At 39.8% G+C, this 23,343-nt stretch overlaps 1 protein-coding gene across 1 annotated transcript; it reads left to right on the forward strand.

Moving 5' to 3' along the window:
• The first annotated feature begins 638 nt into the window (after window positions 1-638).
• On the forward strand, window positions 639-22,800 carry USP38 (ubiquitin specific peptidase 38). The gene is given in 11 exon segments (XM_018074117.3): window positions 639-863; window positions 865-1,357; window positions 2,895-3,030; window positions 7,536-7,665; window positions 7,919-8,020; window positions 10,475-10,633; window positions 11,520-11,713; window positions 12,250-12,343; window positions 13,176-13,282; window positions 14,380-15,730; window positions 19,843-22,800. Coding segments are annotated over 11 exon segments (3,123 nt in total). The 5' UTR covers window positions 639-668; the 3' UTR covers window positions 20,005-22,800.
• The last annotated feature ends 543 nt before the right edge of the window (window positions 22,801-23,343 follow it).

Below are 23,343 nucleotides of genomic sequence, written 5' to 3' on the forward strand. Positions count from 1 at the left end.
CATTTAAAAGCAATAAACACGCAGGAGGACGCCGACGGGCTGCGCACGCCAAGCCTGAGGGCGGCACCGCCGCCTCACACACCGGGGGCGTCCCGGCGAGACCTTATGTGCGCGGGGGGGGGAGAGAATGACAGCGGAGCAGCCACACCGGCTTTGAAGTGGGAGGCTCCCTGGAGGCTTTCCTTCTCCCCCTAGCCCTCCCGTGCGGCGGGAGCCGCACGGGGCTAGGGGGGGAGAAGGGAAAGCCTCTCTGGATTCCCCCCTCACCGATCCCCCTCACGGGAGGGGCGGAGCGTTACCGCCGCCCGCGCGTGCGCGGCGCCCGCCGGGTGAAGAGGGCGGGGGGGGGGGGGGCCGGCTTCCCGCTCGCGCCCGCTCCGCTTCCGGGTCGGGGGCAGCGCCGGGGCCGCCCGGAGCGAGGGGCCGGGCGGCGGCGGCGCAGCGGCAGCAGCGGCAGCGGCGAGGGCCGTAGGCGGAGAGCGGGGGAGCAGCAGCAGCAGGAGGAGGGGCGGCGGACATTGCGCGCCGGGGCGGCGGGGAGGGCCGCGGTGGGGAGGCGGCGGCGGCGGCGTTCCCTCCGAGGCCTGGTGCGGTCCGCCGCTCGCCGCTGCTGCCGCCGCCGCCGCCGCCGCCGCCGCTGCTGCCGTCCGGCCGATGCTCCCGGAGCCATGGACAAGATCCTGGAGGGGCTGGTGAGCTCGTCGTCGCACCCGCTGCCGCTGAAGCGGGTGATCGTGCGGCGCGTGGTGGAGTCGGCGGAGACGCCGCTGAGCCAGGCGCAGTGCCGCGCCATGTTCGCGCTCGGCACCCGGCTGGTGCTGCAGGGCCCCGACCCCTTCCAGCGCCAGGTGGGGCGGCAGGTTGCTGGACGCCTACGGCCGCTTCCACCGCGACGAGTTCGAGGCGTTCTTCAACCGCGGGCTCGTCCTGGGGCTCCTGCAGCGCGGCTACGGCGAGCTGAGCAACCGCGACCCCGCCATCCTCGACTACATCCAGGCGGGGCTGCGCCTCATCATGAGCTGCCCCTCGGTGCTGGAGCTCTTCGAGCTGCTGCAGGTGGAGGCGCTGCGCCTGGTGTGCGAGCGCCCGGCGCCGCCGCTCTGCGCCCGCCTCTGCCAGCTCCTGGGAGACTTCCCGCAGTGCCTGCCCCGCGGCAGGAAGCTCTCGCTCGCCTTCTGCCAGCAGCTGGTGCGCAGCATCGCGCACTTCCAGAGCCAGGGCACCCGGGAGGCTGAGCTGCGCCTCTACGTGTCGCAGGTGACGCAGGTCAGCGCGCTGCTGCGGAGCGTCTGGAAGGCAGAGCCCGACACGCTGCTGCCCTCCCTGCAGGAGCTCTTCGCCGTCATCTCCGCCGCCGGTGAGCGGGAGGGGCTGGGGGTGCGGGGAGGCGGGAGCCGTGCGGGGTAAGGTGGGGCGGAGGTTATCCAGCGGGAAGGAGAAGCCCTGGGTGCTCGCGAGTGGTCGCTTTGCAGGCGTCTCGTTGGAACCGTTGTTTTCTCGCCCGGGTGCTAAAGTGCAGCTTTCTGGCCAGCGAGAAGGCAAAGCCTTTGTTATTTCCCTCGTAAAAGCTAGAGGGGAAATAGTGATTTATTTAGCTGCAGAGCAGCACGGTGTTTGGAAAAGCTCCGGGGTCCGAGCCACACGCTGTCCAGACGTTTTACTTATATATGACTCCCAAGAGTTCCCAGAAAACTTTTGTAGAGCCTTTGGTTCTTAATACCTTGAAGTCATGTAAAGAGAAAAAGCCACAGACTTTTTCCCGAGAGATTTCTTTTAACTTAGTGAGGAAATAGGCATTTTGGCATGCAGGCTGTGACCATGAGGACTCCAAGCTGGCCCCAGTGACATACGAATCCAATCTCTTACAGCAATGCTTTGAATGATGTACCAAAACGGAGTTTTAGGTGTCCTCTTAGAATTAAAACTATCAGTAGCAAAATGCGTATAAATATCTCGAGGTTGGGTGCCAAAATGATGGTACCAGACTCTTTTTGGTGGTGCCCAGTGACAGGATGAGGAGCAATGGCCATAAACTGAAATGCAAGAAGTTTCACCTCAGCATGAGGAGAAACTTCTTTGCTTTGAGGGTGGCAGAGCACTGGAACAGCTGCCCAGGGAGGTTATGGAGTCTCCCTCTCTGGAGACATTCGAAACCTGCCTGGATGTGTTCCTGTGTAACCTGCTCTGGGTGACCCTGCCTTGACAGAGGGATTGGGCTGGATGACCTCCAGAGGTCCCTTCCAACCCTAACAATTCTGTGAAAAGCTACTCTTCCTCCTTACTTCCTCGAGAAGGATACCTTAAGTCTTGGAACTGATTACCAAATTGGAGGGTATGAAAGAAGTGTATAAAACCTGGCGATTTTAGGAAGCATTCCGTGCCTGAGTAATGGAAATGTGATTGCAAATAGGTCCTTTTTGACAGCAGAAATCTACGGAGTACTGTATTAGTTCCCATGGGGTACCTGGGAAACTTAACATCATATTTTGCCCTAACTGGTATGGTTATCAGACAGTTGCTGAGACAGGACATGGGAAATGTCAGCTGCATTAAATCCCTAGGCTTAACATCAAGTATAACTGATAATTTATTTTTTTTTTACAAAAATATAAACCCCACTTCTCAGCTCCATTTAGGGCTGAGGAAGAAAGTGGCAGATTGTCACTTTCTTACATGTGCATTAAAAGAACAGAAGGAGTTTGTAATTCAGTGCTGTTCATTGTCCTTAACTGAAATGTTTTAATTTTGGTTTGGTTTGTGATGATAGACGTAGGATAGATTCATTCTCACTTTTCAACTGTAGTGAAGATGTTGTTTCGAAGATAAATCTTATTTTTTTTCCTGTGGGGTTTTCTTTTTAGTTTCTTACATTATGTCATGTTCGACTGTTGCAGATACTTCCTTCGAACCTTCTGTTGCACTGGCAAGTCTTGTGCAGCACATACCACTACAGATGATTACAGTACTCATCAGGAGCCTTACTACAGATCCAAATGTGAAAGATGCAAGTATGACTCAAGCTCTGTGCAGGTAATGTATCTTGTTGTAAAGGGAGAGAAGAGTCTCTTTCTTAATCTTTCCTTTTTTTGAATTTATTTGTCACTTGGGTTCCATGAAAAAAAACCCAGCTAAACAAAAAAAAAAAATGTTAAAAAGACGAACTTCTAAACTGGTATTCCAGTTCATGCTGTTTGGCATGTAATGTATTTATGGTGCTGTGGATATTACTGGCATGGTTTCAGTTTAAGATTGCTGCCTTCATTGCTGTTGTGGCTTCATTCTCGTGCTTTACAAGGGTGGATGAAGAAGAGGGTTAAATAGAAGCTGGGAAGAAGCCACCTGTGTTCCTTTTAGATGACGTGTAGATCTCCCACCTTATGGAAAATGGCATAAATAGGAAACTTCATGGGGTTTACAGTCAAGCAGAGAAACAAACCCATGTTTTCAGAACATGAACCTTTCTGCTTTTCCAAGAAGTAGAGTGGTCTCACATGGTTGTCTTATCTGTCATCTCCTTGCCCATCCTCTTCTCTAAAGAGAGGAGACAGTTAGAAATGAGTTTTACTGCTTAGTTTTGAGTTTTTGTTCTGCTTACACGTCTTCCCCATTTTTTAGTAGGATTCACAGAGAACATTACCATCTTCACTCAGGCCCTCAGAGGTTTTTTGGATGTTCTGGGGATTCAGATTGCAGTCTTGATATCTTAGCATCTTCAGATATGTGAATAACAGTGATGCAAAAAGGTGGCAGTGGGAGAAAGATGAAGACCTTGAAGTTCTTTGAATTATTTTTTAAAGCCTATTGAAATTATTGAATACTGAGGGATAGATAGAAGAATGAGTAAAGCAGTTAAACAGGAGGCTGTTAGAATTTTTTGTTTATAATAGCAACTTTTAAGAACTTACTTTCAACTAAAAATTTAATGTCTGCAGTATTTTTAAGTACATCTATTTGTGTGGTGTAGTAGCTAGACATTCATGTAATGTAGCAGTTGTATATCTTGGTGAAATAGTGAGGGTTTTTTCACACTGAAAACGTTCCTGGCATTTACATTAAATCGAGAAGCTGTATTTCAGTTGAAAACATAATGAAAAGAAGCAACATTAGTAGTATAATTTGGGGTAAGACATGTTGTTTAGGGATTTTAAAAAAATTTATTAGACTAAACAAATTTTACCAAAGCTGTGTGCCCAGTCTGAAAGTCAGAGCTGGGAAATTCAGGAAGATTTGTTCATGGTAAAAATTTGAGAGTAATATGCTGGGGATTAATTTTCATGTTAGTGTATTTTAGTGTTTATGTTGTATTACTGTACCAACACAGTGTGGTCATAAATTTTAGCTTTAGAATGGCTCCCATGTGTCTCTGCTTAGGGAAGTATTGCAGTGCTGAGCTTTGGTTACAGTAGGAGCTGTTATTATCAAATAAGTGCTCTTTTTTTAGTACTGGCCATGTGGTGGGGGTTTTCCTTCTTGTTTTTGGAGGTGCAATGTTGTCTTACTTGCCTTGTTCATATTTTGAAGTAATACTGGATCTTAAGAAATTCTAGTTTTGTTCCATGAACTTCAGATACTCCTTGTTACTTTTTTTTGTGGATACTCATGTCAACACTGTATCCAGTTTCTTTTTCTACCTCTGGCAACCCTTTGCAATGTTTACTCTCCTCTGGCTTAGTGGAGCAGTTATGAAGAGGCTAATGCAGCTGGAATGTCTGGAGCACCAAATGACCATGCTGTCATCAGGCATGCAGCATTCCCAGGAGATGCAGAACACCAGGCACGACAGGGTCTCCTGATGAGAGTCAGAAGAGCTTTGGTGACTGCAAAGTAGAGACCTTGTTGCTCACTTCTTAAGTAGAACTTCTATGACACTGCAGAGTCTGTCTAAAGTTGAACACAAAGTACTAAATAATTTTCAATTAAAAGATGAATAGATTTGTTCGGGGAGTGGTTTATAGATATCAAAAATGCTGTCCTTATTAGGCACATACATGGGTAACAGATCTGCTCATTTTAGGGTGGTATGGGGCAGAAGGTACTCTTGAGGCCTTTAAAGTTCTCTTTATCTGGTCAAACACAAAAAAATCTGTGTTTATATTCATGATTATCTGCTTTTGTAGTAAAAAGGCAGTCATTGACTGCAACAGAGCAGGAGCCAAGTAAATGCAATGCAGAGAGAATTTAGTAACCAAAATACCTAATCTTTGCCTACCAGATCTAAGATTTGATGCTTCTTGGGACAGTCTCAAGCGTGTCTACAAGTTACTTCTGTTTCCTCTTCTGGCTTTTGTTTCTGCTCTTAACAGCATTAACTCTTGCTTTAAGAACAAAAACAGATTTTAAGGATGGGAGTTCTGTCTGTATCAATTACAGAGAGAATGAGGCTTCTCTTTACAAGGTTAATCATACTCAAATAACAGCAGTTGTCCTATTAGTAACAATGGTGAATAGTTAAGTAGTTACTTGTACTGACTAGAGATGACACAGCATGGCCCATCCTGTAGCCAGAGCAATGGGATTGAATAAGAGGAGCCCCAGCTCCCACCTAAAAGCAGTGTTATTCACTTGGAGTTTGTGAGTCAGTGTGGTTGAAAGTACACATAGTAGTCAGATACTCTTTACTTGTGTAAAAAGCTAATTAAGAAAACCAAATATATTGTCATTGGGCTTAAATTAGCTGTGCAGGTGTTCGTGCTGCTGCTGAAAAATATCAATCCTACAAATAGGGGAGGGGAAGATTTGAAGACTATAGGACTTTGAGTTTGGGGGCCTGTTTTTAGGTTAGGATTCTCTCTTTGCAGGCAAAAAGCAGTTTTGGCCTGCATCTTTGTTTCTCCTTTTTGAAAAGTACATGGAAAGGGTGCTTGGAATAAACTCTTGAATTTAACATCTTGAGAAATGAGAGCTTTGTGTAAATTCAGAGCAGTGATTATGATGTTGCCGTGTTTTTTCACAAATGCATTTTTTTTGTAGTAACATGGAAGAAACTTGGTGAGATCTGTGCTTCTTTGTTAAAAAGGCAGTTTAAAGATGCCTTATTTTAGAGAAACCTTTGAATGTTATATGTGCAGATGATACTGTACATTTTTCAGGTCCTAATTATGAACTCAGTGTAAATTTAGGGTGTTTCTGGTAATACAGCATGTCCAGAATACAAGTCTGGTGTTGCTAAAGACCATGATTATCTTTTTAGTTTGGCATCTGAGGACTGAAATCCTGATTTCAGTCTGTTTGGAACTCTTAATCTCCAGGGAGAACATAGGGGCTGATAGTTTTGCTTCAGATTGATAATGACTAACTGTGCCCTCTTGTAGTGGTGGTGACTGTTTATTAGACTGCTTACTTGCAACCCGTTCAGTTCCATGCTGGAATTTAGCCTCTTAAAATAATCAATCTTTATGAGGAACTTTTTCAGAAAAGTAGTGAAGTACTAGTGTTTAAACTCCCTGTTTTCACTGCATTGTGGAATAGAATTTTAGTGTTCTGTGGGTTGAGTGGAGCCTTTTGAAGTCATCTGGCCCAGTCCTGCTCAGAGCAGGGCCAGTTTCATAGTCAGACGTTGCTCAGGGCCTTGTCCATCTGAGTTAAGAGCTTCCTGCAAGGATAGAGGCAGCTCAGCCTCAGTAACTGGTCTCAGTATCTGACCACCCTCCTGGTAAAAATTTTTCCTTCCACTAAATTAGTGCTGCCTCATCTGGTTTGGAGAAGGGGAGCTTGTGGACAGTTAAAAGAAGATCCAAAATATTGCCAAGTAAATCTCGGAAGAACAAAACCTAAATTTCATGTTTTAGCTGGCATTGCCTTACAGTATTGTCTGTGTCTTAGAATTGCTTCAGCTAATCTATCAAGGATGAGTATAATTTGTCTATTAATTTAGAATGATAGAATACTTCTGTTTTCTGTTGCTGATATTTCACTGTATTTTCTAGGCACAGGAAGTCCCTTCGCTTTTCCTTTTTCGTAGCTCTAGTGAAATTCTTACTTCCGAGACTCATGTAGACCCCAGGCTGCTGATAGCTACTATAAGATCCTTATAACACCTTCTGCAATGTATTTAAAATTCTTAGAGTTGACCATTTTAATTGAGAGTATTTGAGTTGGCTTCCAGGAATGTAGTTCTAAGTTGAAGAAGCTTCCTTAATAGTTGGGTTTGGTCTGCTTTGGGGTAAAAGGGGTCAGAGGGGAGGTTCTCAGGTACAGGCACTTTTGTACCTTCAGCAGTAAGTTTTTGCCAGATGTTAGCTTAATGTCTATGCAATCATGGTTCACATTCTTGAATAACAAGTAACAATACATAATAATTAATTTTATATGCTTATGTGTTTGGGGGGATGTGTATTTACTTCTAATGTCTTAAATAGATCATTATTAATTTCAGAGTTAAATGGCTTCAAGTAGAATCAAAATTATTTTACCACTTACCTAACTTGTGAGTCTCTGTGTGTCATATAGACAATCTTTTTTGTGGAGATTAAAGTTAGTGACATCGTGGTATTTCTATTTTTTTTTGTTGTTGTTGTTCTTGATTTGTCTTTCAGAATGATTGACTGGTTATCCTGGCCTCTGGCTCAGCATGTGGAAACATGGGTGATTGCACTGCTGAAAGGATTGGCTGCAGTCCAGAAATTTACCATCCTCATTGATGTCACTCTGCTTAAGATCGAATTGGTATGTTGGAAAAGTGCATTCAAAACTGAAGGAGAGGGAAAGGAATTTGTAACAGCTATGCAATTGCTTCACATCTTGTGTATTGCAACAGATAGTATCTTCTTTTTCTGCAAATATCATGTAAATGTATCTGTAGCTTTCACTTGCATGTAATGATTGTCTCTTTCAAATGGTTGTATATTTGGAGATCTGCTTACATGTTTACTGAAATTTTACTTCCCAGATATACTGAAATAAATGTATGTTTTTTTAGGTCTTTAATCGACTTTGGTTTCCTCTAGTGAGGCCTGGTGCCCTTGCTGTCCTTTCGCACATGTTACTCAGTTTTCAGCATTCTCCAGAAGCTTTTCATTTGGTAAGTTACTAAATAAATGACTTTCAGTCCTTTGAAATGTCACTCGTGCAGTTTCTAAAGTGTAACAAAACGAGTAATAGAATTGCTGCACGTGGATTTTGTCTTTGTTGAAGGTGCTAGAATCAGATTCCAGTGGTCACAGACCACGAGGCTTTTCAACTTCCAGATTCACCCCCTTAATAACTGCAAGCAAGCATTGTTCTTCCTTGTGTGAACATATTTCTGGCAGTAGTATCTGGGCACCACAGTTTGATTGTGTGCTGCTGGTAATCCATTTTATGTGGTGTGAAATTGGCTGATAAAGTTGGGCTGTCTGGGGAAAACAGATAACCAGTTATCTTCTCTAAATAGCCTAGTCACTCTCAAAAGGTTCATGAGACCAGGAAATACTTCACCTCAAGAAAGCTGTGCTATCTGTGTTTCAGTGTACATATAGACAAACTGAAGGAGACTATTTTTAATGGCCCCTCTTCAAAATGCAGTTCACTAGTTAAGGCCAGAGATAAGAGGGTACCACAGTGACTGTTGGTATTAATACAGCAAGATGTTCCCATGCTCAGTTTTCAGTTTAAGTGAAATATGTCTGAGATTTAATAGTAACAGCCTGGCACACTGCTGTCCCCAGGGCTCTGAAGGGATATCAAACCCTTTGTTTAATGTCACAGTAATTGCCTTATGCCTGTTACACTGTTTTTTAATGGTGGATGTCGACAGTTTCTCTCTCCTCCTTCCACCACCCTAATTTTGGCCTAAGATAGAAATCCGAGTCACAAATGAAAGAGCCAAGTAGCCTTGAGTATGCTCAAAATATAAATATTTCATGTATTGGCTGTGTTACTTTTCTTCTGTGTTCCTGAGAGAGACAAAACACAAAGAGAAATGTAAAATATGAGAGAGCTTATTCTAGAAATAGGAATTTGATTTAACAAAGAAAATTTTTACTGTAGGCTGCGTGCAGTACTGCATAAACATCTCTCTTCAGGATTTCATGACAGTGTTTGCTGCATTTTAAACAGTCTTCACTATCATTTTTGAGCTACTGGTATCATTTAGTATTCTGTAATATTTTCCTGCACCTAAACTACTTGTTTACTTTTTTATAACAAATGGTTTGACTGTGAAATGGTTGAATACACCTTTGATAAATATAAATTAATTTACTTGGCAGTGCATCAGAGATAACATTCCCCCTCCTTATACTTGAGCATCATTAGCATAAATTAGTTGGATTTTATAAACTGAAAGAGGGAATGTTTGCATTGCAACTTTCACTGTTGAATCTGTAGTACATTGAACACTTCCTCTTGGTGTTTTTCTTTTTAAACAGTGGGTATTTTGCTTACTTGAAGAGAGTAGGGTTTGTTTCTCAGAGATGTAAAAATATATTTTATACTCAGAGAAAAAAACAATATTGGAAAAAGTGGCAAATTAGTACTTTGCACCTGTCCCCTTTTACTTTGGTGTTTCAAAGTATGTTAATTCTTGTAATTGGTATACTTTCCTAAAATTACAATATTCTTATAATTTCTGTTCTGTATATCATGTCTTCACCTTACAAATTGTTTGGTAGTAATTAGCAATGAGTAATTATTCCATCAACTTCTTTCAAAGTTAATCAATTTTGATCACTTGGAAACTGGCAAAGGTGTCTGAAATATTTTTGGTTCACAGTGAGGATTCCCTACTCTTTGGGAATTGCTTTGAAATAAATTAAGACTAATGAAATAAATTAAGACTATGTAAAATAAGTCTCATGCACTTAAGAATAGAGAGCTACGCTGAAGAAGAGGAAGGAGATGGAGTAAACACTTCTAATTTATACCCAATTTAAAATGGTAATGAATCAGAACTAATCCAGAAATAGATGGCCATAGATTTGATAAACTTTTTGAGTTCATGCTCAATTACGTGGTTTGTGGAGCTGAGCTCCCTCGCTAGGTGGAGCTGTGAGCCAGTGTCCGTCTTGGAAGCTGGAATAGCAGGAATGTATTCATTGGCTTGTGATCCCAAACATTAGATTCTGTTTAAGGAAAACTGAGAGGTTTGTTTTAAAAACCCTATCCATGAAATTAGAACGGGATGCTAAACTGCGAGTGGTGGCACACAATGAAAATGTTGGCAGTTAATATCCTTAAAAAGATCCATACTTTTGGCATTTGACCACTTGAAATCTTAGCATGCACCTTCTCAGTTCATAAAGTTCCAAAACTTGCTATCTGAGCTAAAGAGAGCATTGAATAATTAGTTGTGCTGCTTGAAAATCGTCATGAGTGAAGAATAATGCACGTTTTTCAAGTCATTGTTTCTCAACCACTTCTTATTTAATAACAAAAGGTCCCCTGTCGTTTGGCATATATAAAACAATGAAGTTCAATGAAGTTGTTTGTAGAAGGAAAGGAAAATAGGAAACTGCAATTAACACCTTTCTGTTTGTTTCTCTGTTTCCCTGTTCAGATTGTCCCACACGTGGTCAGTTTGGTTCACTCCTTCAAAAGGGATGGCTTGCCTTCCAGTACAGCCTTTCTGATGCAGTTGTCTGAGTTGATACACTGCATGATGTATCATTATTCAGGATTTCCAGAGCTCTATGAGCCCATTCTGGAAGCTATTAAGGTACGTTAGGAATGTTGAGAGGGTGGAATGTTTTTGTTTTGTTTTTCCAGATACGAAGCTATAATTCCACTTACCTAAATTCTTTAGCACTTCCACTAGGAGAAAAGAGCTAACCACATAATCTCATGTCAATTCTTATTGTGCTTGGAATATGGTAGAAAAATTTTCCTGAGTGTCTGTGATAGGATTGTAGCAGGCTTTAAGAAAAGCCTGAAATGAGATCCTTTATTAAAAGTACAAACTAATTTCTTAAGCCTTATGTAACAACTAATATACCTTCATGAAGTTTACTCTAGACATTTCATTTCAACCCAAGCTAGAATCTGTAGCTGCAAATATAAGTTAAGAGTGCTGGTGGTATTAAAAAGAAGTACTTGGGGTATTGGTAACCTTTGACTAGTTTCCAAGCACCATAGATATTGCAGTGGGTATTGCAGGCTTCTGTGGGTAAGGGATGCTGGTCTATGCTGTTTGGAAAAAAAAAAAAAAGCCCAAACCCAACACTCCTAAACAAATAAAATAAAAGCGAAAAGAAATAAAAAATAAACAAAACCAAACCTAACAAACAAAAACCACAAAGGAGACTTGAGTATTACTGCCTTATTTTAGATCACTGGTATTGCAGTTAGATGTTTTGACACTTAAAAGCCCCTATCAATTTAACTCCAAGTGCCCCTTATTCCTGCAATTTGAGAGTTGAATAAAGAAAGCTTGGAAGGAGAAGGCTTGGGGGGGGTGGGGTGTTATGTCTCTTAGGCTATCAGGGATAGCAAGACCTTGAAGGAGAATTGGGGAGCAAGGGAAGATACAATACTGCTGAATGGCAGGACCTATTATAAAATCAAATACAGAAATCTAAGAAGTGTGTTAAATGTTTCTCTTGTAGGATATGCCCAAACCCACTGAAGAGAAGATTAAGATGATTCTCAGTCAGAGTGCTTGGACTTCTCAATCCAGTTCTTTGCCATCTTGTTTATCTAGACTTTCTGGAAAATCTGAAACTGGGAAGACAGGCCTAATAAATTTAGGAAATACTTGCTACATGAACAGTGTTATTCAGGCACTTTTTATGGCTACAGAGTAAGTTGTTCTTAACAGCTCTTCATTGCAAATTAAGTCTTGCAGTTATTGCATTCTTAATTTTCACAGAATAGTAACATGTCCTGGGATCTCTCAGCTTGCTCGAACTGAGTGGGTTTCTTTACACTCAGCTTTGTAGAAGTCCAGCTCTGTGAAATTGCAATTTTAACCATTAAAAACCTGATCCTTCTGACCAGTGTCAAAAGACAAGACCTTCTTTCCTCACTGTCCTTGCTCACTTCAGTGTCATAAAAGTTTGTGGTGATGCTTTTGTGATAATCTGGAAGATATTGAAAAAAATTTGTCTGTCTGTAGTCCATTCTTACACATTTAAATGTTTAAAGGAACAGGTGTTCTGCAGTGTTAGTTCTTACTGTACAGTAGTTTTGCATCTGCACTAGAGCAGAGTCCAGGTATTAAAGGGAAGTGTTACATACTTTGTGGTCCTTCAATTTGAAGTAATTATCTGAGCTGGAATGATAACTGCATTGTTACAAATCTGGTAAGGAAACTAATGCCTCTCTCTTTCATTTCAGTTTCAGAAGACATGTTTTATCTCTGAATCTAAATGGCTGTAATTCACTAATGAGAAAATTACAGCATCTTTTTGCATTTTTGGCCCATACACAGGTATGTCAGTTTATTTCATCTGCTGTTTCTTAAGCCTCCATCTATATACCAAAATGGTAACAAAGATGATGCCATGGGAGTCCTCCTGAGTATATTAAATGTAAATATTATGTTTCAATGGGAATGAACGTGTCTCCAAATGTTCAGATGGTGTGGATAGACTTAGAGAGGTGTATTTCATAAGGGGAAGATGTTGGCATTTTGTTGTTTTTACAAGTGGGCAGTAACAGGTTTTCTTTGAGAAGCCAAAATGAGAAAATCCAAATAAGACCTGACTGGATATACAATCTGACTTTCTATAACTTTCTAGGACAAACTGTGACTTCCTGCAGTGATTTTTACACCAAATTTTATTGTAGTTTGAATTCTAAAGTGAACTTTATTAAATACTCAGAACATTCTGTTAATGCTAGAAAGACATAAGACGCTTCTTTCTCTTTGAATAATAACAATGAACTTGTGAAGGGGGTGAGGCTGGATCAGCTTAAAAATAACTTGTGCTTATGAAATACTGGTGTTCTGAAGAAAGAAAACAGGTTTTTTAACTCATCAGCAAGAACAGTAGCTGCTATTATGCATAATATCTGGTTTACATTCACTACACGTTTAATATTTGCCTGCAGGATCAACTGTTTTTGTACTGGAATTGATTGCTATGAAATTAATAGCTCTCCCTTTGTATGATTAAGTTGCTTAAATGTTTGTGTACCATGTGTTTCATTCAGTTACTCTAGGATAATGTAGTCCAAAGTTCAGTGATCAATATTAAAATAATATAACCAATTTTTGAAGTTCTTATGTGACCTTGCCTGTGCTTCTCTTACACAAACAGAGGGAGGCATACGCTCCTAGAATTTTCTTTGAAGCTTCCAGACCACCATGGTTCACCCCTCGATCCCAGCAGGATTGCTCAGAATATCTCAGATTCCTGCTAGACAGGTATGGGTATTGTGCCATTAATGGGAATGAATGTACAGTCTTACCACACAGTGTTGAACTCTTGGGAGCAGTTGTGTAACAGTTCCACTGCTTGAGTGGGGATCAGGAATTTTCAGCCTCATTCCTGTCTTTAGTTTTCTGTAGGTCCTATGAACTGCTTTTCTTCATGGACTTAGTCTGTGGTAAAGTCTGGATGCCATCTAGTATCCACATAATTGAAAACAGGTTACAGTGGTAACAATGTGCCACTTTTACAAATGTAAACATGGGTGTTATGTTTAGAGTCGTGGTCCTGTTGTAAAATTAGTGTGGCTGCTGCAAGCAGTTTGTGCTCCTGGAATTTCATGTTGCTGGAGACAGCCATATTTCATACAGGTCCCATAAGTCACAGAAATGTACGTGCATTTATAACCAGTTTAATAAGCAAGCAAATTAACTGTGGCAGAGATAAAACAAACATACCTAAATTTATTACTAGCCCTCTTTATTTTTGGCTTACTGAGATGTGGCTTAAGCATTACTGCTTTATGACAGATTACACTTCTGAAGAAGCTTATCTCAATAGTGAAATAGTGTTCTCTTTTTTTTTTTTTTTCCTCCTCGTTTTGGGTTTCTTTTTTGGTTTGGTTTTTTTCTTGCTGTAGTTTCTTAACTTTCCTGGCTACAGAATCTTGACCTTTTCTTTGGAAATATCTGGCAGTAGATAAATAGCTGCTTATTCTCTTACAAAATCTGACATACAGAACCAGTCAACTGGAGAGCAGATTTATTAAGATAATGTAATGGTAAATAATAAAAACATTGTTAGTTTTTTTAGTACTTGCCAGTTCTTTCAATATATCCATTGTGTTCTGTTATATATAATAAAACCCACACTAAATGCATTTGTGCCTCTCATACTTTTGGATAGCACAGACCTCTGTGGTTCAGCTTACTTGTATAAAAAATAACCAACAGCTTTTTTTAGTGTAAGACACTTCTAACCACTTAACCATCTATAATTTTTAGCAAAGCTGAGAAAAAAAGTCTGAAATAGTGCAGCAATATTTGATTGGAAAATAGCCCAGTTACTTGGATTTATTTTTCTTTGTGTTCAGGCTGCATGAAGAAGAGAGAACTTTGAAAGCATTGTCTTCAGCAAAGAGTTCTGAAAGTATAATGAATGAAGAGTCACAGGCACAAGAAGCTGTCCATAAAACACAAGTATTTGCTGAAGCACCTTGTATGGAAAGTGAAGAAAGAACTCTGATAGAGAAGATGTTTGGAGGAAAATTGAAGACTACCATATGCTGTTTGAACTGCAAGAGTATGTCTCAAAAGGAAGAGGCTTTCACAGATCTCTCTCTGGCTTTCTGTCCTCCAACTTCCTTGGAGAATGGCCCAAAATGTATGGAACATTCTGAAGTGAAGGACGACTACGTGGTGCAAACTAACACTTTAGCAACTAGTCCTGCTGCAGAAACACCTCTCAATAATTTGGATGTAAATCATGGATGTGACACGATAATGAATGAAGGAACCATAGAAGATTTTTCTGCTGAGCCAAACTCTGAGAACACCACAATTTCTGAACTCAAGCAAGTTCAGAGTAATAGGGATATGTCTCAGACTCACTTAGTAGGTAAAAATACCCTGTCAGTTACAGACTTACTCAATTATTTTCTGGCACCTGAGATCCTTAGTGGAGACAATAAGTACTATTGTGAAAAGTGTGCCTCTCTACAGAATGCTGAGAAAACTATGCAAATCATTGAGGAACCTGAATACCTCATTCTCACTCTTTTGAGATTTTCATATGATCCAAAGTGTCATATAAGGCGCAAAATCTTGGACAATGTGTCTCTACCACTTGTTTTGGAACTGCCAGTCAAAAGCATAACATCCCCTCTAGCAGTAGTTTCGGGAAGTTGGTCTGTTGGTGTTGAGATTTCCGATACTGGAGAAAACCTTGCTAAAAAACTGAAGCCCTCAGGTGCTGATGAAGTGACCTGCCCACAATTGGTGCCCTACGTGCTAAGTTCTGTGGTAGTGCATTCTGGTGTATCCTCTGAAAGTGGACATTACTATTCCTATGCTAGAAATGTTACTGGGTCAGGGCCTTCAGGGCTCTGCCACCAGTCTACAGCTCTTTCTTTAGTTTCTCCTCAGGATAAGTTGTTGACAGAGGAGAGTCCTTGTACTGTCGTAGAAAATGAGCTGGACACTGAGATGCCAAGAGAATGGTTTCTGTTCAATGACAGCAGAGTGACATTTACCTCATTTCAGTCAGTCCAGAAAATTACCAGTAGATTTCCAAAGGACACCGCTTATGTTCTGTTTTACAAAAAGCAAAATAGCACCTGTGGCTTCAACACCAATCCGGCAAATGGACTCTGGGTGAATGGAGACCCTCCTTTACAAAAGGACCTCATGGATGCAATTACAAAAGATAACAAACTGTACTTGCAGGTAAGACGACAGTTTTGTGTGAAGGGTGATGGTCTTATGGCTCACAAGAGGCAATCTAAAGGAACGAACAAGTTAGCTTTTAAGTATTCTGGTATATTAGCCTTATAAATCACCAGCCTGGCTTCCATCATGATGTTGCTGGACAGGTTTGATGGTAAGGTTGTCATTTTTGGATGGGAAACACCAAGGAAAATGGTATAAACTCATTTCAGTTTAAATTTTTAGTGGAGATGCTTGTATGGAATTACAAGTGGTTAAACGACCTCTACAGGAGAGGCTTCAAAGGGTTCAAACTTCCATTGCCTTTATACTTAGAAACTTCTAAGTGATGTCCTTAATAGTGCATTTTCATTTGTAGTGAAGTTTTACTTACACAGCTGTGCTTACCCAAATTCTAGAATAACTGAATGAATGCTGGTAACTAGATTGCATTTTCCCTTTGCTGCCTGTTCTGTATCCCTGGGTGGGACCAGCACTGCCAGCTGCACATTGCCTGTTGATCCCATAACTTCCCCTGGCTGTAATCTCCTTTCTGTTTGCTGGTATTTTACAAACATTAACAAGAGAACTAAGAGTTTAAATTTTAACTCTGCTGCCATTTGCAAACTGTGTGGTTAAAGCATTTGTGCCCTGACTGTCTTTGCTTATGTGCCACGTTTCCTCTTGACTTTCTCTTGGCCTCTGTAGCAGCAATCTTTGACTGTGGAATCACAGAGTAGTTTAGGTTGGAAGGGACCTTTAAAGGTCATCTAGTCCAATCCCCCTGCCATGAGTAAGGATATCTTCAACTAGACCAGGCTACTCAAAGCCCCATCGTGCCTGGCCTTGAATGTTACCAGGGATGAGTCATCTGCCAGCTCTGAACAACCTGTTCTAGTGCTTTACCACCCTCATTGTAAGAAATTCATTCCTCACATCCAGTCTAACTACACTCTTTTAGTTTAAAACCATTACTCCTTGTCCTATTTGTATTTTTTTCTTTTTTTAATCTCAAAATGAGAAATATTTTCCAACCATATTGTTTTTGTTTGGGTTTTAGGGGGGTTCATTTGTTTGTTTCTAATTTATTATATTTTACCCACCTTTCAGTTTTGTATTCTTCAGTATTGGCTTGCTTTGCAGTGCTTTAGCAATCTCAGAGTTGCTGATCTCCTGTCCTTTTCTCATTTTAATTGAGGCACATTAGAAGTACTCAGTTACTGTTTTTCTTAAGTTAATGCTAATACTGTGATTCACTGAATTAGATTATGGTAATTCTGAGACCTCACATTTTTCTTTTGGTTCAGAGTTCTAAATTAGTAATTTACTACTAAGTTAAGAATCTACTTTTCTCTCCTTGAGAAAGCATTAAATTTTTTTTAGAAAAAAGGTTAGAAAAATTCTCTAGCTTACTGCTTTTGTTTAACTGTTACATATGAGTTTACCACATGGTAAACTAAGATATTTTCACTTTAAATAACTAAACATGCAATGGGGGGTAGCCCCCACTCCATTTAAAACAAATTAAAAAAACCATTCTGGGAACAAGTGGAAAGCAGGGGGGGATCCTCTTTTTTTATCCTTGGTCCAGAGAACTGTATTGACTATCAAGTTTTATTTACCTGATTTAGTATTTGTTGACATAAATATCATCTGGAAAACATGCAACATTTGGGTTTTTTTAGAAACAAGGTTATTGTTTGTAAAAATGTCAGTGCTGTGTGGTATACTAGAACAATTTATTGTAGCTTAATATTCATTAAGTCAATATGTGCCCCGAGAGATGAAAGAAATATGCTCGTTTATCACAAACTGCTGAGCAGGAATAAAGCATGGAAGATCTTGAACTACTAAATAATTCACTTTTAGCATTGAATACACAAATAGTGCATGGTTTTTAAATACTAATACTTGCCAAGAAACTTTAATAGTTTGATTTGATCACTGCTCCATGTTTCACGTGTGTGTGTGTGCATATAAGGAGATACCTTCCATCTGTTATGGAAAACTCTTCATGCACTTAGCAGTGAAGCTGAGATCATAACTGAGGTTTATTCTGTTCTCAGTGCATTATGGTTGCTTCTGAAGAGCATTTCCAAGTGATTGTGACAATCTGTGCTTGCAGCTCAGTCAGACTCTGTACTGAACATGATGGGTGTCTCCAGAGCTGTGCCAGTCAACCCTTGCACATCAGTCAGTAACTGCACTAAGGCAATAAAAATAAATCATGTGTCTACCTAAACCTGGCAAAAAATAAAACTTACCTGTAATACTGTAGTGTTCTTTTAATCCATAATTTTAAGATTTTTATTTAATATAGCTTCAAACCTATTGTTAATGCTTATTTTCTTTTATGGTTCAGTTTGTTAGGGAAAACTCAACTACTGGGGTTTGAGAGGGATAAAGTTGCCAGAAAACAGTTCTCTGGAGGGATGAAAGTGAAGGAGGGAGGATGGAAAGTAACATTTTTCTGAAATTTTTTACGAAAAAAAAAATAAAAAGCAGCCCAGGTACAGTGTAGTGAGTTTCTCACTGATTGGTTTTGAGAAGAAATTTTGTCCTAAGCTAAACAGCTCGGCATTGGGGTTTTTTTCAACTTAACAGGCTATTTATATAGGGTCTGCTATTTTAATCAAAATATTTGGTTGATTTCTGGTACTAGAAGTGAGTTCTTCATATTTCCTTGTTATTCCCAGTAAATTTACTTAGTTTGTGATATGTCATATAGTTAGCCAGATGTTGCCTCCAAGTCCACACCTGTGGCTGGAGATATCATAATACTGTCTTTGAGGAATATTGCCAGTGTAGACAGTGTCCTCCAAATACCTTATATAATTTTGGAAATGACTATGCATTTCAGTCTGTAGTAGTGTAAAACAGTTTCAAACTTAGGCTGTATTTTTTGAAGAGGGCAAAGTAATTTAAAGTAATAGTCAACAAGGACTATTTTTAGCACCTCTACATGGACCAAGACATAAGTTTAGTGCTTTCATGGTGGTACAATACAGTCAATCTTCCAAGTTTTTGGCTCTGTTCCTTTCTTTCACCAGGAGGTGGAGAAGAAAAGGAACAATTCAAGGTGACCTGTATAATTACTAAAACCCTGTTTCAAGTTTGCTCCCATTGCCTTGGGGAGGTTTGTAGTGATGAAGTGTCATGCGAAGGAGGGTGTTGGTGTGAACCTTAGCTCCTGAATACTTGGTTTCCTAAAGGAGTAAAGCTTGTACAGGTCCACTGTCTTTTTCCTGTTAGTCTTCCAGAGCCCATCATCTGCCTTCTCTCCCTCAATTTTTGAAGCTGTTGGCCAGTTTGAGAATGGGATACTAAAGGCAAAAAATTGCTGCGAGGTTTATTAAACTGGTCGGCCAGAGACAGAGTGTAGTATCTCTAATGAGGGAGAAGCCTGTGCTTATCCCCTTCTTAGATGTCTTAAGAATCCTCAGGAGCTTTCAGCTGAAAAAGCATCTGGCAGGAGGCAGAGCTTTCTTGTTCCCTCCAGTTGTGCAGGTACGTTTTCCAGCAGCTGACTGATTTTTACAAAGTGCTTGAGAGGTGCAGAGTCCTACTAATGTTATAACAGTTAGGGTAGCAATAATACTTGAAAGCTAAAAAGCTGCAAGAAGTAGAAACTAGATAGCTTGTCCATCTCCTTGCCTTTTATCTGAGTAGTTGTTAGTCTGTCCAGTTGATTGAGTGAAATAAAGTGTCTTTTAAATAATTAACATTGATTTAATGGTTTTATATTTCAGTTTTGCAACCGAGAGCAAGGGCATTTTAAAATTGCTAGGATGAAAATTCATGTGAAATGTATCAAAAACTCATGTTTTGTTAGCTTCTGATCAGTCTGATTTATTTTACTAACATCCTATGTTGCTATAAAACACGGTTTTAGCATAAACTTAAATGGGCTTAATTACATTTCACTTATAATTACTGATGTTTAACGAAATTGTTCATCTTGGATTGACTGTGAACGTTCAGCTGGAAGTTCAGCAAAGCTGTTGACACTTAGGAGTCCAGGAGTTAATGACGTTACTTTAAAAGCTGTTTCAAAATTTACTAGAAATAAGCTGCTTCAAGGGCTTGGGGTTGGGGTCTCTGGTTTTTAAATTGCCTTTATTCTTCCATTTCAGGAGCAAGAGCTTAGTGCTCGAACACAAGCACTTCAAGCTGCCTCAGCCTCGTGCTCTTTCCGACCCAACGGATTTGATGACAACGACCCCCCTGGAAGCTGTGGGCCCACAGGTGGAGGAGGAGGGGGTGGGTTCAGTACCGTTGGTAGATTAGTCTTTTGACTATGAAGACAGCCTGGAATACACTGGTTCCGAAGCAGCCCAGTACTGCTGAGGGCAAATAAAATATTGAACTTTGTCCGATATTGTACCAATTTTTGAGACTTGATCCTCGTTGAAAAGCAGATGTTGGTGTTTTTTTGGTTATGTTTTATTTGAAATAAATAAGCGCATAATGGAGAAAAACTACCTCTTAAAAATTCAGTTGCTTTCATAGTAAGATATGCTTGCCCAAAAGAGAGAAAACTAAGATTTTTAAGTAGTTGCTAATGACATTGCATTAAGCTGAACAAACACACTTACATCAGTTTCTCTTGTCCTCATCCACTGAATGAAGAAAGTTCATTTCTTACTCCGGTGGTATTGCTTTATGTGGAAACGCATTTTCACATGGGCTAAACTGTGTCATGGAGTCTCTCACCCCCAGCTTATTTCCAAATCCAGTACCTTTGTGGATTTTCAGAGATGATGCAATTTATAATGAAGGCAATAACTTAAATGTGACATGATACAGTACTTTCCAGGTTAAAAATTATTCAGTCTATTTCCACTGTAAATGAAAAGAAGAAAAAATAATTTATACGTATTTGCTAAGTTGTTATCCAAAAAAGTGCATGTTGTGTAGGAACAATGTTTTTAAATAGAAATTGTTAACTTTGTAGCATTTTTAATTGTTTTGAGGATTTTAAAATTATTTCAGGGAATATATCTGCTGTGTGTTGGAAAGGAAGAGATTCTGTATGTGCCTTGCAGTACTGTAACTTAAAACAAACTTTGAGGCTGCAGAAAATGAGAAAAGTGTGTTAGTAGTCAATTATTTTTTGTCAGTATTAGAAATCAAGACATATATAGAAAGCTTTTAAGTTTTCAGAAGTAAAAATCTGGTAGTTTGAAATGCATTAAGTGTTGCCCTTTATTTTTTGATTAAAAAAAGATTGCATACCTAGTGATCTCTAACTTTCATGGCCTGCACTGCTGAGAAAAAACTGGTCATAAATACAAAGCAATGTTTGTGAAGTCGCAGAAAGGCTGCCTGTATTGATCTTTGCTGAGGAGCTGTGCTTCTAAGAGTCCTTTGAAGTCTTGCCTTCAGGTTTTGCTTGTAGTGAGAAGTTTCTGGTGAGTTCAGAGTTTTTTTTTTCTATCTGCAGAAGCCCCAAAATGATTCTGCCTATGGAGCAGTGTTTGCTTGCTCATTAGACCAGCAGAGATGGAGGATCCACTCTTTTGAGTCTTGGCAGAAATAACAACTTGTTTTTTGATGTGCAATGAGGATAAAAGAAGCAAAGGAGTTACACTGTCAAACCTGGTGATTAATTCTTAACTTGAATAATCTTAGAGTGAAGTGTAAATTTCTTTAAAGTATTTTTACAAAATTCTGCACTGTTTTGCTGTGGTTTTTATATTCTACTAGGTGACAAGGTATATCCTTAAAAAGCATGCAGACCTGGCAGGTTTTAGTTTAACTGTATAAAAATAAATTTCTTAGGAAATGCTTTAAAAAGCATAAAATAAGTCGGGGAAAATGAAATCTTGTTCGTATGATTCTAAAAATATGGAGTTTAGTCTGAAAGGTAACTTAGCTTGCAAGCTATTTTTATATTATCACTAAAACTATGCTATTTACTCTACTATAGGTTCGTACGTTACTGCTCAACAAAGCCAGAGCAGCTCACTTTGATTTTTTTAATACTTTCCAAGCTTTGTTGTGACGGTTTGTGATACCTTGGCTTTGACCTACACTTGCCATTGCTATCTCAGTTGTAGGTCTCTGAACCAGGGGTTCAGCTGTGGAAATGTGGAATGTTTTGAGACCAGCATGAGGAACGTTCTCATTTCGTTGTACTTGGACGAGGTTTTCTTGAAAGCTCCCTTTGCTTTGAAATTCTTTCAGTCTGAGAGGGTTTTTTTATTGCCTTTTAGGCTTCTCTGCCAGTTAACTCTGGTTTTAAAATGTTTTATGTGACAGGTTAATTTGGCTTTCCTCTCCCAGATTATGAGGACACACTAAAAAGCTGTCTGCTGTTTGCATTACAGTGGGAGTATTTTGTCTCTCTGTTTCAATTTACTGTTCATTTTAAAACATTGGGAAGTAGAAGCAGAGGCAAGTGGTTTTACTCTATATGAAATCATAATTTTGTAAAGGTCAGTTTTGTTTTTATGTTCTCACAATAAAAATATAAATTATGTAGCCTACCTAAAAATAACATGCAGAATGAGTTTGTATACCTGTTGTACTATATTTATTTCATGAGCTCTTAGAAGGCTTTCTACGCCCTTGTTTGCCTGTTCTAAATTAGGTGTTAAATATGGAAAATTTATATGAGAGTAATGCCAATCAGGTTGGATCTGTTTAGGTGCAAAATAATGGATGTCTGAGACTGAAAATAACTTCTTTCTTTCCCCTTGTTGACTTTTGTTGATGGAGTTACTTGGGGTTTTACAGGTAGATTCTAAAATTCAGAATACCTACTTGCAAGTCGGTTTGCTGACCTGACAGCCGTCGTACCGGCCGATTAGTCAGACCTAACTTGGAAGGTTTCAATAAACTTGGTGGAAGTGGAGAAGTATTTCATGCTCTGAAATGTACACCTTTTTTCATTGTTGACAGTAATGGTGTTGCATGCCTCTATCTTCTGGACATAATATGAGAGAACAATGTACATGTGGTACTTTGATTTCTGTTGCCTGTGAATGAATGCTGGATGGTTTGTTTACTGACCTTTTTGGCTCCATTCATAATTTGTTTTCTAAATTGAATTCGTAGAAAGATATAAAATACATAAGACCTTTTCTGAAGCTTAGGCTTTTTTGTTGTTTCCTTTCATGAAAGATACATTGTTGGACCAAACTCAAGGGCACTATGTCTTTTAAAGTCATATTTCCTTTTAACAAGATTGTGATTTGATCTTTGTTTTAATGGTCACTGGAGTTGTATTGACTTTCTTCTGTGCAGTTCATTTTGTACAGTTTTTTCATGTGGAGCATTCCAGTGGATTGCTGTGCATGTCACCTCTGTAGCAACTGATGATAATAACTACAAGCCCATTTTTCCAGGATGAAGAGAGAAGGCTTCTTTGGATAACTAAACAAATCACGCCTTCTGACTAGCTTTCTTCCCTCCTTTTGTTTTTTTTCCTTGTTCCCTTCTCTGAAAGTTAAATATTATATCTTCTGCATGCTCTGGAAGTTTAATTTCATGGGTAAGCCCTAATTTATTTTTTTTTTAATCTGTAGCAGTGGGGTTGTTTATGGGGTCAGAATACTACTTTTTTGTATGAGTGACAGGCAAAGGACAGAAGCTGTGAGCTAAAAGAGTGCTAGAACAAAAGCAAGTGGATA

The sequence above is a fragment of the Manacus vitellinus genome, unplaced genomic scaffold, assembly GCF_001715985.3.
Source record: "Manacus vitellinus isolate BGI_N305 unplaced genomic scaffold, ASM171598v3 scaffold_0_pilon, whole genome shotgun sequence".
In the NCBI taxonomy this organism is placed as follows: Eukaryota; Metazoa; Chordata; class Aves; order Passeriformes; family Pipridae; genus Manacus; species Manacus vitellinus.